The sequence below is a fragment of the Anolis sagrei genome, chromosome 4, assembly GCF_037176765.1.
Source record: "Anolis sagrei isolate rAnoSag1 chromosome 4, rAnoSag1.mat, whole genome shotgun sequence".
In the NCBI taxonomy this organism is placed as follows: domain Eukaryota; kingdom Metazoa; phylum Chordata; class Lepidosauria; order Squamata; family Dactyloidae; genus Anolis; species Anolis sagrei.
The window spans coordinates 189,818,470-189,833,649 of NC_090024.1; the positions used below are offsets into that span (position 1 = coordinate 189,818,470).

The following is a 15,180-nucleotide window of genomic DNA, read 5'->3' on the forward strand; positions in this document are numbered from 1 at the left end:
GGAGGCGCCTGGCTGCGGAGCTTGAGCGGCGGTGACGGGGTTGTCAGCGACTGTTTCTCTCTCTTTCCCGGCATCATGGAGCTGCGAGCCGAGCTCCTGAAGTCCATCTGGTACGCCTTCACCGCCTTGGACACCGAGAAGAGCGGCAAAGTCTCAAAGTCGCAGCTCAAAGTAAGTTTGGAGAGGGGACACACCTGCAGCTGGGATGCAGTTGGACCCCTACTTTCAACTCAATGCTCTGGAATCATTGGAGGTGTAGTTTTGCAAGGTCTTTAGCCTTCTCTGCCAAAGAGATCAAGCTGAAAAACTCTAGGGTTGAATAGCATTCAGCCATGGCAGTTAAAAGTGGTGCCAAACTGCATTCATTCCAGACAAGAGATGCTCAACTGCTTCTCAACCTCTCCCTGATCCTTTCCACATCCCCAGCCTTTGAAAGTGAGCAGTGTCTTATTAGGACCTCATCACACTACAGAATGAATCCACTTTAAATCCGGTTTCTGCCTCCTGCAGAATTCTGGGGTTTGCAGTTTAGGGAGGGGCCTTTAACAGCCACGGTAAGTTACAAACCCCAGAATTCTGCAGGAGGCAGAAACCGGATTTAAAGTGGATTCATTCTCTAGTGCAGTGGTTCTCAACCTGTGGGTTCCCAGGTGTTTTTAGCCTAAAGGTAAAGGTTTTCCCCTGACATTAACTCCAGTCCTGTCTGACTCTGGGGTGTGGTGCTCATCTCCATTTCTAAGCTGAAGAGCTGGCGTTGTCCATAGACATCTCCAAGGTCATGCGGTTGGCATGACTGCATGGAGCGCTGTTACCTTCCTGCTGGAGCAGTACCTATTGATCTACTCACATTTGCATGTTTTTTAACTGCCAGGTTGGCAGAAGCTGAGGCTGACAGTGGAAGCTCACACCGCTCCCCGGATTCAAACCTACTACCTTTCGGTCAACAAGCTCAGCAATTTAACCCACGGCACCACCAGCCAGGCCTGTAGCGAGGGGGTGGTTTTAGGGGTTCAAACCCCACCCGAAATGTTTCAGATTTTTTTAAAAAACCTAGTTTACTCATGAATTTTAACTGGTTAACCAAATCTCCATGCTAAGTCTATGAGATGCAAAAAATTAAGAGTCCCTCCAGAACTGTAAGCACTATCTCAAACAAATATTGACAATTTATTCACACTGTCATTACTTGCAGCAATAGCCGATGTAGTGAAGCAACCAAGTTGGGTGTGTGTGTGTTGAATGCTCTCATTAAGGAGGCCAGACTTGGTGGAGGTGGTTGACAGGGGTGGAGTTGCAGGCTATTGAAGGCTGCTCTTTCCCCTGCTGTGCTCTTTGCTTCAGCGTGAGCTAGGAGGCAAGTTTCAACCCCCCCCCCCCAAATTTTCAACCCTCCCCAAAATTTTCAACCCCCCCCCCGAAATTGTCAACCCTCCCCGAAGTTTTTTTCTGGCTACGGCCCTGCCACCAGCTGTTAGAGTTGAAGGCCAAAACATCTGGAGACCCACAGGTGGAGAACCACATGTTCCAGTGTGATGAGATCCTTAATGTGACTATTTTCCATGTTTTCTTTTGTGAAAGGAGGAGGAAAGAAAGCTTTCCCAGCTCCCGCTTTTTCATACTAAATACTAATACAAGTAGTGGCATGAATGGGAGTTTAGTGCTTAATTGCAGAACTTGGGGAGGGAGATAAGATGCCAGGGTGTGCTAGGAAAGTAGGGCAGAAAACACTGGTTCGTGCCTGATGTAAATAGTGAGCGACACCTCGGGGAAATCAATCAACACAAGCTGATACACGCAAGAGATAATGTCAGAGGCTGTCTTCCTTCAGTGTCTCATGGAGAGTGCACCCACACTGACGAATCAATACAGTTCGACACCACAAATACATCCACACTGATGAGTTAATACAGTTTGGCACCACTTTAATGGCCTGTGAGTCAATGCTATGGAATCATTAGAGCTGTATTTTTGCAAGATCCAAAGTATGGTGGGGCCTCACCAAAGTACAAATCCCAGGATTCCATCGCAGTTAAAGAGGCATCAAACTGCATTAATTGGATAGTGTAGATCATGCATGGGCAAACTTGGGCCCTCTGAGTGTTTTGGACTCCAAGTCCCAACATTCCTAACAGCCTCAGGCCCCTTCCTTTCCCCCCTCAGCCGCTTAAGCGGCTGTTAGGAATGCTGAGACTTGGAGTCCAAACACCCAGAGGGCCCAAGTTTGCCCATGCCTAGTGTAGATTGACTCAGAGGATGCAAGATGTCTCTTTGGTTTCTCTGGGCCGTCATCCATATCCTGTGCTCATTTCCAGTGTGGAATGAATGCAGAAATTGGGCAGCTGTTTGGCACAGCCAACTCTTCGGAGAACTCCCACATTGACATAGTTCTTGGGTTTTGGAAGATCTTCTTGGAAGGACCTTCTTACACCCCAGTGTATTAAGCGTGCTTTTCCTGATATAAATATACTGTTTAATTACTTCTGTTATTTTTCCTTTTTGTCCTGTATTAAGAGTTGTGATAGATTTCCTTTTCCTCCCCAATTGAATTATAATGTCCCAGGTTTGGAGTAATATCACTCTAGAGCAGTGTTTCTCAACCTTCCTAATACCGCGACCCCTTAATACAGTTCCTCATGTTATGGTGACCTCCAACCATAAAATTATTTTCGTTGCTACTTCATAACTGTCATTTTGCTACTGTTATGAATCGTAATGTAAATATCTGATATGCAGGATTTATTTTTATTCACTGGACCAAATTTGGCACAAATACCCGATACATCCAAATTTGAATACTGGTGGGGGTTGGGGGGATTGATTTTGTTATCTGGGAGTTGTAGTTGCTGGGAATTTATAGTTCACCTACAATAAAACAGCATTCTGAACTCTACCAATGACGGAACTGGACCAAATTTGGCACACAGAACTCCCATGACCAAGAAAAAATACTGGAAGGGTTTGGTGGTCATTGGCATTGATCTTGAGTTTGAGAGTTGTAGTTCACCTACTTCCAGAGAGCACTGCGGACTCAAACAATGATGGATCTGGACGAAACTTGGCACAAATACTCAATATGCCCAAATGTGACCATTGGTGAGGTTGGGGGAAAATTGACCTTGACTTTTGGGAGTTATAGTTGCTGGGATTTATAGTTCACCTACAATCAAAGAGCATTCTGAATTCCACCAATGACGGAATTGGACCAAATTTGGCACACAGAACCCCCCATTACCAACAGAAAATACTGTATTTTCTGATGGTCTTTGGCAACCCCTCTGACACCTCTTCGTGATCCCCCAGGGGTCCCGACGCCCAGGTTGAGAAACACTGCCCTAGAATGAGTCCAAACCTAGCATTATTGAATATACTTCCAGCTGCTCCAGGCCACACTTTGGTGTAGGTGTGGGAATGCTTGTTAATTTTGGCTTCTGAGAAAAGTGGATTTAAAACAGGCAGCTGAGGAAGGGAGTCCAGAGGAGAGCCAAATGATTTGTGTATACACACTACTTATACTTGCAGAGGCAGGGCAGCGCGTGAAGGGTAAAGAGCAAAACAAACAGCCATTGAGACATCACGGTCATTACATCATTGTTTCTTCATGGAATCTTGCTGACTGCAAAGAGACCAAAGGTTTTGATATGCTTGTGTTAGCAACTTCCGTTTCTCAGCCTCAAATTGTATTATAGCAGGGGAAACAGTTGAGATGTTGGGGGAGAAGGCAATATCACGACAGCTTTGCAGGCCTCCTTGTGGATAGATTCAAGTTCAAATTGCAAAACAAACAAAGAAAAACTCCTTGTCAAATTAATCCCTTTTTAAAACAGGTATATTTCACAACCTGTAAATGTAATTTTGGGAGAGGTTTGCTGCACGATCTCCAACCTGCATGGCCTTAACCCCAAGCTCTGTACACATTTACTTTTCCTCCACATACAATTCAAAGTGGCCTATGCAAGGAATTCCCAGGTAGTCTCCCATCCTGAAAATGGCCAGAAATAAAATCAGCTTAATTCTAACAAGGATAGTTCCTGGAATTAATCAGGCTCTGTTTTTTACCATTGTAAGGATGGGAAACCATCCTGGATCATGGATGCTGTTGGGGGAATAATTGCCCTTGCATTGGCCAGTCATTGTAGGCTTTATCTTAAGTCTTATACCTAAATTCAAACTCTACTCTCCTGACTAAATAGAGCCAAGTGCCTTCTAGATGTTATTGTGTCACAGCTCTCATAATTTCTGATCATGATATCTAAAGATGAGGAATACAGAAGTTGTAGTCCAGCATCTGGAGGGTCACATAAAATGACACGATGGGCCAGATTTGTCTCACGAGCCTTGAGTTTGACACGTGGTTTATATAGTATGTCAGGGCTTCTAAAACTTTTTCTACTCGTGACTCCCTTCTGCCTGAGAAATCTTTTTGTGATCCCCTTCTTTCATTTTTTTTGTATGATCCTGGGTATATAGGTATATAAAATAGGTATAAAAATAAAACATTTATTGATAACTCAGAATTTGCAAGGTTTGCTAAATTGGCTGATTTTCCTTTTTATGAAGTACAGCTGAAGCATTTTCTGCAGAGTTCACTGCATGATTTTATTAACAAGTTCATGTAAATATCTAGGTGGCATTTATTTATTTATTTATTTACTTTATTTATATACCCCTTTTCTCAGCCCTCAGGCGACTCAGGCATTCCAGAACCTTTTTCAGTTGCTAAATTTTTTGTGACCCCAACATTAAGTTTAGGAAGTCTCATTTGGGGTTGGGACCCACTGTTTAAGAAGCAGCATGGTACAGTATTGTCATACTGAAATCGCTGCACTTACTTACAGAGATCCAGTTACTAAGGAGGCTGTCCAGGTCCTGAACCGGTGCTTGGCCGCTGTGACGGTCTGGATGAGGGCGAACAAATTGAAATTGAATCCAGACAAGACAGGGGTACTCCTGGTCAGTCGCAAGGCCGAACAGGACATAGGGTTACAGCCTATGTTGGATGGGGTCGCACTCCCCCTGAAGACGCAGGTTCGCAGCTTGGGTGTGACCCTGGACTCATCGCTGAGCCAGGTTTCGGCGGTGACCAGGGGAGCATTTGCACAGCTAAAGCTTGTGTGCCAGCTGCGCCCGTACCTTGGGAAGTCTGACTTGGCCACGGTAGTCCATGCTCTGGTTACATCCCGTTTAGACTACTGCAACGCTCTCTACGTGGGGTTGCCTTTGAAGACAGCTCGGAAGCTCCAACTAGTCCAACGCTCGGCAGCCATGATTTTAACAGGAGCGGAGTGCAGGGAGCATACAACCCCCCTGTTGCGCCAACTCCACTGGCTACCGATCTGCTACCGGGCTCAATTCAAAGTGCTGGCATTGGCCTTTAAAGCCCTAAACGGTTCCGGCCCAAGCTATCTATCCGACCGCATCTCTGCCTATGAACCCACCAGGACTTTGAGATCTTCCGGGGAGGCCCTGCTCTCGATCCCGCCTGCTTCTCAAGCACGGCTGGCGGGGACGAGAGATAGGGCCTTCTCGGTGGTGGCTCCTCGGCTGCGGAACGCCCTTCCTACGGACATTAGACTAGCACCATCTCTAATGGTATTCCGCAAAAAAGTGAAGATCTGGCTGTTTGAGCAGGCATTCGAATAATTAGTGCAATGATTGGTTAATGAACACTGGAATGGAACATTGAATGACAAATCTGGAACATGTTTTTATGACGAGACGACAGTGAATGGGTATTGTAGTAACTGTTTATTAATTGTGTAATGTGTTAGGTTGCTAACTGTTTTTATACTGTAGCACTAAATTTTTGCTGTTCGTATTTGTTGTGAACCGCTGTGAGTCGCCTTCGGGCTGAGAACAGCGGTAGATAAGTAAGGCAAATAAATAAATAAATAACTGTCTGTGAGCTTAAGGATTGTATGTTCTTGGATGGCCCTTGTGGTCTCTTCCAACTCTTCAGAGGTGCAATGAGCTTTCTGAATTATGAATTTTACTTTAGCAACCATTCAATCAAGTAAGGCCTAGAAGGTTGGCAAGCATCCAGTAAAATGATTGGAGAGGTCAGCTGTGGATGCAAACATGCAAGACATCATAGCCTGAGTTCTACTAGTTACTTCCAATTATATTGGACACATTTAATCAGTTGTTGAATACTGAATCAACATGTAAATAAATACCTTCAGTGTACTCCTGTTGTGATAAACAAGAGGACTAAAGACCACGAAAAATAATAATATTTATTTCTTATCAGTCTTTCCCATGGATTTCAAGATTTCTTAGAGTACTAAAGCACTTGCATACTACATAATTTCAATGCTATCATGTTACTTTAACTTCCATGGTTCCATCCTATGGAATCCTAGTTTGCAATGTAGGAAGGGTATTTAGAATTCTCAGCCATAGAGTTTAAATGCTGCAAAATACTATAAATCCCAGGGTTTCATTGGATGTAACAGTTAGGGTGGAATCAACGCACTATAATTATGTAGTGTGAAAGAACCCCAGGTCTAAACATCCTGCTAGATTAATGATATCTAAGCCTCATCAGTTAACAGATCTACAAGAAATGGTAGAAATGTTTGTGTGTCTCTGTGCGTAAACTGCCCTGAGTCCCTTTTGGGAGAGAGGGCAGTCTAGAAATAAAGTATTGTTGTTGTTATTATTATTATCGAGCTCTCTTTAGTGCTACTTCGGTTCATGTGTACTCTGTTCCCTTCTGAGGAAAAAATCCTGCCCACTGATGTTTCCACTGGTTATATTAATTCCTTTAACTATTACAAAAGTGATTCCAACAGTAGAAGGAAAAAATCTGATTATCATCAAGAAAAAAAATACTTCTTTTACCAAAATTAGCACTCTGCCTTTCCCCAAGTCCTTTTACTTTTTCTGTGTCATAGGCAAACAATTAATATGTGATCACTTTTCCAATATTGGGGTGTAATATTAAAGACAGCATCATCTAGTCAACCTGCCATGAGGTTGTTAAAAAGCACAGAGATCCTGCTACGAAGAAAAATATGGTAATTTGATAAGTTAGATCACATCCGTAGGGCCTTCATGATGTGTTAGCATAGTTGTCACACATGCAGGTATTGGTGGTTCTAGCATCTGCAGTCAATTTTGTCTTCCTGTTTAGTTATTCACATCACACACTTCTCTAGAAATGTATTATCTTAGGATAGAACATCTGCAGAACCTCGTGGTTTTGAAGTTACTGCCTGTAGGTAAAAGGTTTTGTAATTTGATGGTTTTGGAATGTAAGAGATTTATTTATTTTATTTTGTGTCAAAAGTATAAAACTGATATAATAGAAGGAGCACAAGTGGCTAAATAATTTTAGACCAAAAACTGGCAACAGCAACCACATATAAGAGATGAAAATGGAGGAAGGATCTATCAGCACCTGATTCATTGTAGAATGAGCTTTCATGAATGCCAGTCCACTCCCTCACGCTCTGATCCCAGCACCACAATTATGAAACTGCTAATGTTTTGATATTGGCTTCATCAGTGTGATTGAAAAAGTGGACTGGAGTCCAAGAAAGTTCATGCTAGAACAAATCAATCTTAAAGTTATGTCTAGATTGTTCTCCCATTTTTTTTCTTTTTTAGATCAGAGTGAAAATTATGTCACCCTTGAAATGTTGTTGAACTGCAACATTCTTCACTATTGGCTGTTGTGGCTAAGGCTGCTGAACATTACAGTTCAACAGTATCTGGAGGACTGCACATCTGCTACCCTTCAATTAAATTACATGAAGTGGCTTCCTCTACTTTGTTTGATAAAGCAAGACTCTGTTTTCCATTAGGTCAGACTTTTTCCATGTATCGGAATTCAAGTTAAATATCACTTATCCAGAAATCCAACATTTTAGGATGTGTAATTTATTTTCAGTGCTTTAAATTTTAAGATGTCCAAATGGTTTTTATTACATACTCTCTTGAGATTCTTAGATATTGAGTAGGATATAAGTACAGGTTCAACATCCCCTATCTGGAAGTCCAGAATGTTCCAAAATCCTAATTTGTCCACATGGCTGAGGTAGTAGCATTTTTGCTTTCTGATGACTCAATGCACACACACTTTGTTTCATGCATAGGTAAAAGTAAAGCGTTCCCCTTGACATTAATTCTAGTTGTGTCTGACTCTGAGGGGTGTTGTTCATCTCTATTTCTAAGCCAAAGAGCCAGTGTTGTCCATAGATGCCTCCTAGGTCATGTGGCCAGCATGACTGCATAGAGCACTGTTACTTTCCCACAGAAGCGGTGCCTATTGATCTACTTATTGTATTTGCATGTTTTCGAACTGCTAGGTTGGCAGAAGCTGGGGCAAACTGCGAGAGGTTGCCCTGCTCCCTGGATTTGAACCACCGGCCTTTCGGTCAGCAAGTTCAGCAACTCAGCGGTTTAACCCGCTGCGCCACCAGGGGCGCACACTAATGAAGTCAGTATCAAAACACAGTAATATTCACAGTGTTGTAATTCCATGCTTAAAGTTATTAAAATATTGGGTAACATTACTTCCAGACTATATATGTAAGAAACCTAAATGTCTTTTATGTTTACACTTGGGTACCCTCTCCAAGATATCACCTTATGTCTAAGCAAATCTTTCAAAAAAATCTGAAAAAATCCCAAGCACTTTGGTCTCAATTATTTTGGATAAGGGATACTCAATCTGTATTGGAATAAATAAATTTCCAAGAGCTCAGACAGCACTGTTTAACCTCCTACAAAATTATGTTTCAGTTGGAAATACAAATGATAGATCTCTTCGTTCTCCTGCATGCAAAGCACATGCTTTTTCAGTCCAATCTCAATAAAGTTGCATTCCTGCCTTTGCATATCAGCTGAGAACACAGTCTTAATTTCAGATATTAGCCCGCTTCAGTGCAAGAATAAGAGTGGCCCTAAATGTATCTGTGCAGAATGCCCTTTCCAACACATGGACCTTTTCACAGTAAACAACTATAGTCCTATGATTCTACTTTAACTAGCAAGGCAATGTTCTATGGAAGAGAAACGCATTTAATTTTTTTAACCACAGGTCTTTAGTGCTTCACTAAACTACAAATTCTGGGATACGGAGGATGTTGCTGTAGCAGTTAAAGTGGAATCATAGCACTGTATTTATCTGGTGTGAAAGGTGTTTGTGAGCAGGGCTTCAGCAGCACATTCTTTCGTATTAAGAATATGGCATGCTTAAGCTTCACCCAGCCTGCTTCTTCTGGAGCCTTGCTCCTCCTGTCACTAATACAGTCAAAGCCTTTAGCAATGCTCAATTTCAAGCCTCTAAAACTGACATTACAGTTAAAAAAACAGTGAGCGCAATGGCATTTGTGGCTTCCTGTGCTCTGTACTGAAGGGGATTTTTGCAGGTGTGGAACACATTGCTGCTGCTTGCTCTTCTTCTGCTTTGCTTGTTGTAACAAGGTTTGTATTTTCTCTCAAGTTTTAAACCTGTGTGCTCTTTAAGGGAAGCAGGAGGATAACTTGTGAACTTAACGTTTCAGTTTTAACCCAGCTGATAAAACTAAAATATATTACTTTGAAGAGTTCTATCTGTCTGGTCAAACATGCAAAGCCTTAGCTCAGCACTTGTTCTTAGATAGTTTGTACCTCCTTCTGTTAACTAAAGTTCTGCAAACACCACATTTAAGGAAATATTTGCTGTGGATACAAGTATAGTTATCTAAATTTGAACATTTGGAAAATACAAACAATTGGGTCTCCATATCTATGAGGATTAGAAGTGTAGGACCCCCATGAAAATGGGAAAAACGCGAATATAGGCCTGCTATTTTTTTAACCTGAGAAAGCACTTCTCTGAGCATTTTAAAGTCTTCCAGCATAATTCCATGGTTAGTTTTCAAGTTGAAGATAGAGTCACAGCGAGGAGCCTAAAATGTTTAAAGATAACACTTTCCCCTGTTGCTTATAGGGCAGCAGCTGAGGCTGCAGCAAGAATAGCAATTCATGAATAACAATAGGTAAAACAATTGTTGTTCTTGGGTTATAAATGTCATTTCCTAATTAGTTCTATCATAAAAACATGGAAAAAGTTTGTTAAAGCGCAAAAAAACTTTATTTTTGCGAAACATCCTGTAGCACTTTTTGCCATGGTTTTTCAATGAATATCTCACTGAGTCTCAAGCAATTCCACAGTTTGTGGCAGCCACAAAAATGAAGTTTCTGGAGTATAACAACTACGTTCAAAATAAGCACTACACAATCAAACAGAAATAACACTTTCAAACCAGGAGCATATTTTTTTCCTAATTTTATCGCATAGTGTCAGATCCATGAATACTTAACCCACAAATCTGGAAGGATAGCATTAGTTCTAAAGGAAAAGGATGAGAACACACTGTCTTCATTTCCAGGCAGGGTTACCATTGGCATCATCATCTTGGGTGATTTCCCCCATTTCTTTCATTCTCGTAAGGGGTGGGATTCTCTTGTAAAATGTGCTTAACACCTGTTACCTTGAGAAGTTTATTGTTATGTGCCTCCAAGTTCACTTTGACCTTTGGCAACCTTATCATAGGGTTGTCTGGCTAGATTTATTCAGAGGATGTTTGCCATTGCTTTCTCCTTAGGCAGAGACAGTCTGATTTACCTAAGGTCACCTAGTTGGTTTCTGTAACTAAGCAGGGATTCAAACCCTTATTTCACGGCCTTCTAATCTCACAATAAAAGCATGTTACCATGCTTTTAGTACTTTTGTTAAATAATTGTGTAGGATTATTCCCAGCCCTACTCAGTGAGTACCTACTTCAGCCAGTAGATACCTTCTGCAGATATCCATCTTGATCCTGTTAGTCATTCTGCTGCAGCATGGAGTTGTATAACATACATATGTGCTTCCAAAGTTGTCTGGTGTGGGTGGGGGGCTGGCAATCCCCCCTCCATGTTGCCAGAATCTATTTGTAGCCACTGCCTGTATTATTTCCTGGAAAGTCACCAAATGGCTGGCACTAGTCTGTGGACCTCCACTGACCTAGCGCTAGCCTACACAACATTGCTTGTGCCCTACTCAAGCTGCATTTCTGCCCTCAGATACAATGAGATGTTGACTTGTCAAAAGTGTTTTAGTACCACGGTGCTGCTAGGGCAATTGGCTTCCGTGTGTGGAATGGAAGGCAGGGGAAGAGCAATGTTGTTCTTTACCTCAGGAAACAACATTTCTTAGTCTCGTTTAGCAATCTTTCCTGCTTATGACAGTCTCATTCTAGGCAGCAGGCAGTCTGAGAAACTGTTAAGCCAACTAGCTGTTCTGGCAACACTGGCAGTCATTGTACTAGTAACATGTTCATACTTTCCATCAGTGGGTCACTGGATAATAGTCTTCATTATCCTCTTTCAATCTAATGTTTTTCTTGAGGAAAAGAACGTTAAGCATCATGCATGCCAAAATCTATATAGTTACACATGACTTCCTCTGTAACTTCTCTCCAGACTCATTTTTAAAAGAAGAAGCTCACAGAGGGATGTGTTGCTCTAGAAATCTTTTGCAGTGGTTCTCAACCTGGGGTCCCCAGATGTTTTTGGCCTTCAACTCCCAGAAATCCTAACAGCTGGTATACTGGCTGGGATTTCTGGGAGTTGTAGGCCAAAAACATCTGGGGACTCCAGGTTGACAACCACTGGGTTATAGTATCAGCCAGAGCAGTGGTTCTCAAACTGTGAGTCCCCAGATGTTTTTGGCCTTCAACTCCCAGAAATCCTAACAGCTGGTAAACTGGCTGGGATTTCTGGGTGTTGTAGGCCAAAGCACTTAGGGACCCACAGGTTGAGAACCACTGAGCCAGAGCAAACCAGTTTATATATTTTTAAAAAACAGGGTGATCTTTATTAGGAAGGAAGATGTATTAGGATGCATTCAGGCTATAGAATTAATATAGTTTCATGCCACTTTAAGTGCCATGAATCAATGCTATGGAAACATGGAGGTTGTAGTTTTACATCCTCTTTTGCTTCTCTATGTAAGAGTGCAGATGTCTTACCGAACTCCAAATTTCAGCATTGAAATTGAGCCGTGACAATTAAAGTGGTATCAAACTGCATTCATTCCACAGTGTAGATATACTATTACCTTTAGACTAATTTACCTCACATGGTCATTGTGATGACAAAATGGGAGGGGGAACCATAGTTGTCAGCCTGAACTCTTTGGAAGAAGAATTGGGCCAAATGGGGGGGGGGGGGATCACTAAATAAAAGGCAGAAATGAGGGCTTTGGTATTTTCTCCATCTCCTCAAAATAGCAGCCATGCTGAGTTTTTACATTTGATGTTGTGAGAAAGGCTGTCTGTTGCATCTTGTTATATTGAATCGAAATCTAATCATACTCATTTTCACCCAAGCAATTAAACCACCTTCTAAACTTGCTTTGTGGCTTCTGAGCAGAGGCAGTTATCACATGATCTGCTCAGAGATGCAGACTTTGGAAGAAAGGAAGCTGCTTTGCTTAACCTTGTCGAGTTAAGAGTCTTTAACCTCAGGCCATGTTCCTTTTTGCTGTAAGATCACAAGCCCTTGTGCTTATTTTCTTTTTTTGAATACAATTACTATGTAATTACAACATAGAAACCGAAGCATAGAAGTAGCATTGTTATTGATGGAGCCATCTTCCTACTTCTCGAAGAGTTCTTTTAGTAGTATTCTTCAACTGAAGAAGAGGCCAATTGATTTCCTGCTTGTCTTATGAGTCTACCATTACTTACATCCTCTGTGGTCCCTTCCTCACTGTGTGCCTGAGAATTTAGGGGATATAGGAAACTTGTGAATTGTGGTTAGGCAATATTCCAAATGTTTGTGTCCAAAGGGAACCACTCCACCCATCCTCAAAATGAGAGAAAATTGGAATAACATGCTGAGCTTCGGAGCAGGAACTTCTCTGTGATCCAAAACTCAACACAGATGGTCTCCTCCCTGAAGTGGATCCATGTGCTGTGGTGTTCTTGTCTTACCAGAGGATAAAGGCATAGCTACGATCTGGCAGGTTGTGTCTATACATTGTGTTGGATAAGTGAGACTCTACTGTACCTAAGTGGTGTCAATATTTATCTGTCACTAAGATAAAAATTGCCTTTTCTTCAAGCTTTTGGGGTCCAGTTCCTACATTTGCATAGTTTTAATTGGTTTAAAATGGTTATATATCTCAATATGTTTCAGAATGTGTAATTTATTTTCACTGCTTTCAATTTTAAGATGTTCACATTCTTTTTATTGCATGCTACCCCAAGAGCAGGATATAAGTACAAGTTGAGCATTCCTTATCCAGAAATCCAAAACACTCCAAAATCCAAAGTTATCCACATGGATGTCTGAAACACCTTTGCTTTCTTATGTTCCGTGTATGCAAACTTTGTATCATGCACAGTATTAAAATTTACTTTGTATCATGCACAGTATTAAAAATTACTTTTAGCCTAGATCTAGAAGATGCAAGTTAAACATAGATGAATTTCATGTTTAGGCTTGCATCCCATCTCTGAGGTATCTCATTATGTTTATGCCAATATTCCAAAACCTGGGGGGAGGGATCCAAAATATAAAGCACATCCAATCCCAAACATTTCGAATAGGGATACTTAACTTGTATTCTAATGAATAAAAATAAAATTTTGGGCCACTTGATAAAGAGACACCTTTGGAGATGTTAAGGTGTCCTACTTTGTACAGTACATCTCTCTTTTTGAAGGACTAACTATTTCAGGACCATGCAACTGTGCATGGGATGATTTTAATACATCAAAAGTGATGTATATTGTGTTTTTATCAATGACTTGGATGGTGGAATAGAAAGCATGTTTTTCATATTTTGCAACTGACACTAAATTGGGAGAGATGGCTAATACTCCAGAGGACAGGATCAGAATTCAAAATGACCTTAGCAGATTAGACAGCTGGTCCAAAACTAACAAAATGAATTTCCACAAGGAGAAAGGTATGGTACTACACCCAGGCAATAAAAATGAATGCACAAATATAGAATGGGTGACACCTGGCTTCAAAACAGTACATGTGAAAGGGATATAGGAGTCTTAGTAGATTCCAAACAGAATATAAGTCAACAATGTGATGCTGGAGCTAAAAAAAAGACAAAGTGATTATAGGCTGCATCAACAGGAGTATAGTGCTGTGTTTGAAGGAAATGCTAGAACCTCATCCCATGACCCCGGGGGGGGGGGGGGGGGGGAAGCTGGATAAAGCAAAAGGAACCATCTTACTTCATTCTTACCTCAGAGGTCTGTCTTCTGAGATGGCCAGTCATCCCATGTCCTTTCCCTGTCTTTCCTGTTTTCCTCAGTTTGGAGTGCGGTGTTTCCGGACTCAAGACTGACGATGCATTTGAGGCTCTGTTTCCATGCACTGGGGAAATAGAGTCCCACCAGAAGTGCCATTACGTCATGTGATGGCCTCCCATGGGATTCCATTTCTGAAGTGATGGAAACAGAGCCCCGAATGTGTGGGATAACATCCTTAATCGCATTCTATTCTGCTTTGGTCAGATCTAACCTGGACTAACATTGTGTCCAGTTCTGGGCACCACAATTCAAGAGGGATATTCACAAGCTAGAATGTGTCCAGAGGAGGGCGACTAAAATGATCAAAGGTCTGGAGACCATGCCTTATGAGGAGTGGCTGAGGGAGTTGGGGATGTTTACCATGGAGAAAAGAACCCTGGAGAGGGCATGATAGCCATGTTTAAATATTTGAAAGGTTGTCATATTGAGGAGGAGGCAAGCTTGCTTTCTTCTGCTTTGGACACAGAGCAATGGGTTCAAATTGCAGGAAAAGGGATTCCATTCCTATTCCATTCCATTCTATTCCTCTTCCTAATGGCAAGAGCTGTTGGGCAATGGAATATGTGACCTCAGAGCATGAGTTTCCTTCTCTGGATGTTTTTAAGCAGAGGCTAGATGGCCATCTGTCAGGGATGTTTTGATTGTGTGTTCCTGCATGAAAGGGAGTTGGTCTGGATGGACCTTGTGATCTCTTCCAACACTATAATTCTGTGATTATGTCCAGCTGCCACTTTGATTGATTTTTGGGCAGTTTCAAATCTTGTCCCTGTGTTTTGAAAGGTTTGGGCTTGGGGAGGGTTGGATTATTAAGGGAAGAGAAACCACTCATTTTGGGAAATTTTGGCTACACTTTGCCTCCCCCATCTACTTA

At 41.7% G+C, this 15,180-nt stretch overlaps 1 protein-coding gene across 1 annotated transcript in view; it reads left to right on the plus strand.

Moving 5' to 3' along the window:
* Positions 1–15,180, plus strand: part of DEF6 (DEF6 guanine nucleotide exchange factor) — a 70,273-nt gene continuing 55,093 nt past the window's right edge. Inside the window, exon 1 of the mRNA XM_060773089.2 lies at positions 1–171. Coding sequence (XP_060629072.2) covers positions 76–171 — 96 coding nt within the window. The 5' untranslated portion in view covers positions 1–75. The remainder of the gene's footprint in view (positions 172–15,180) is intronic.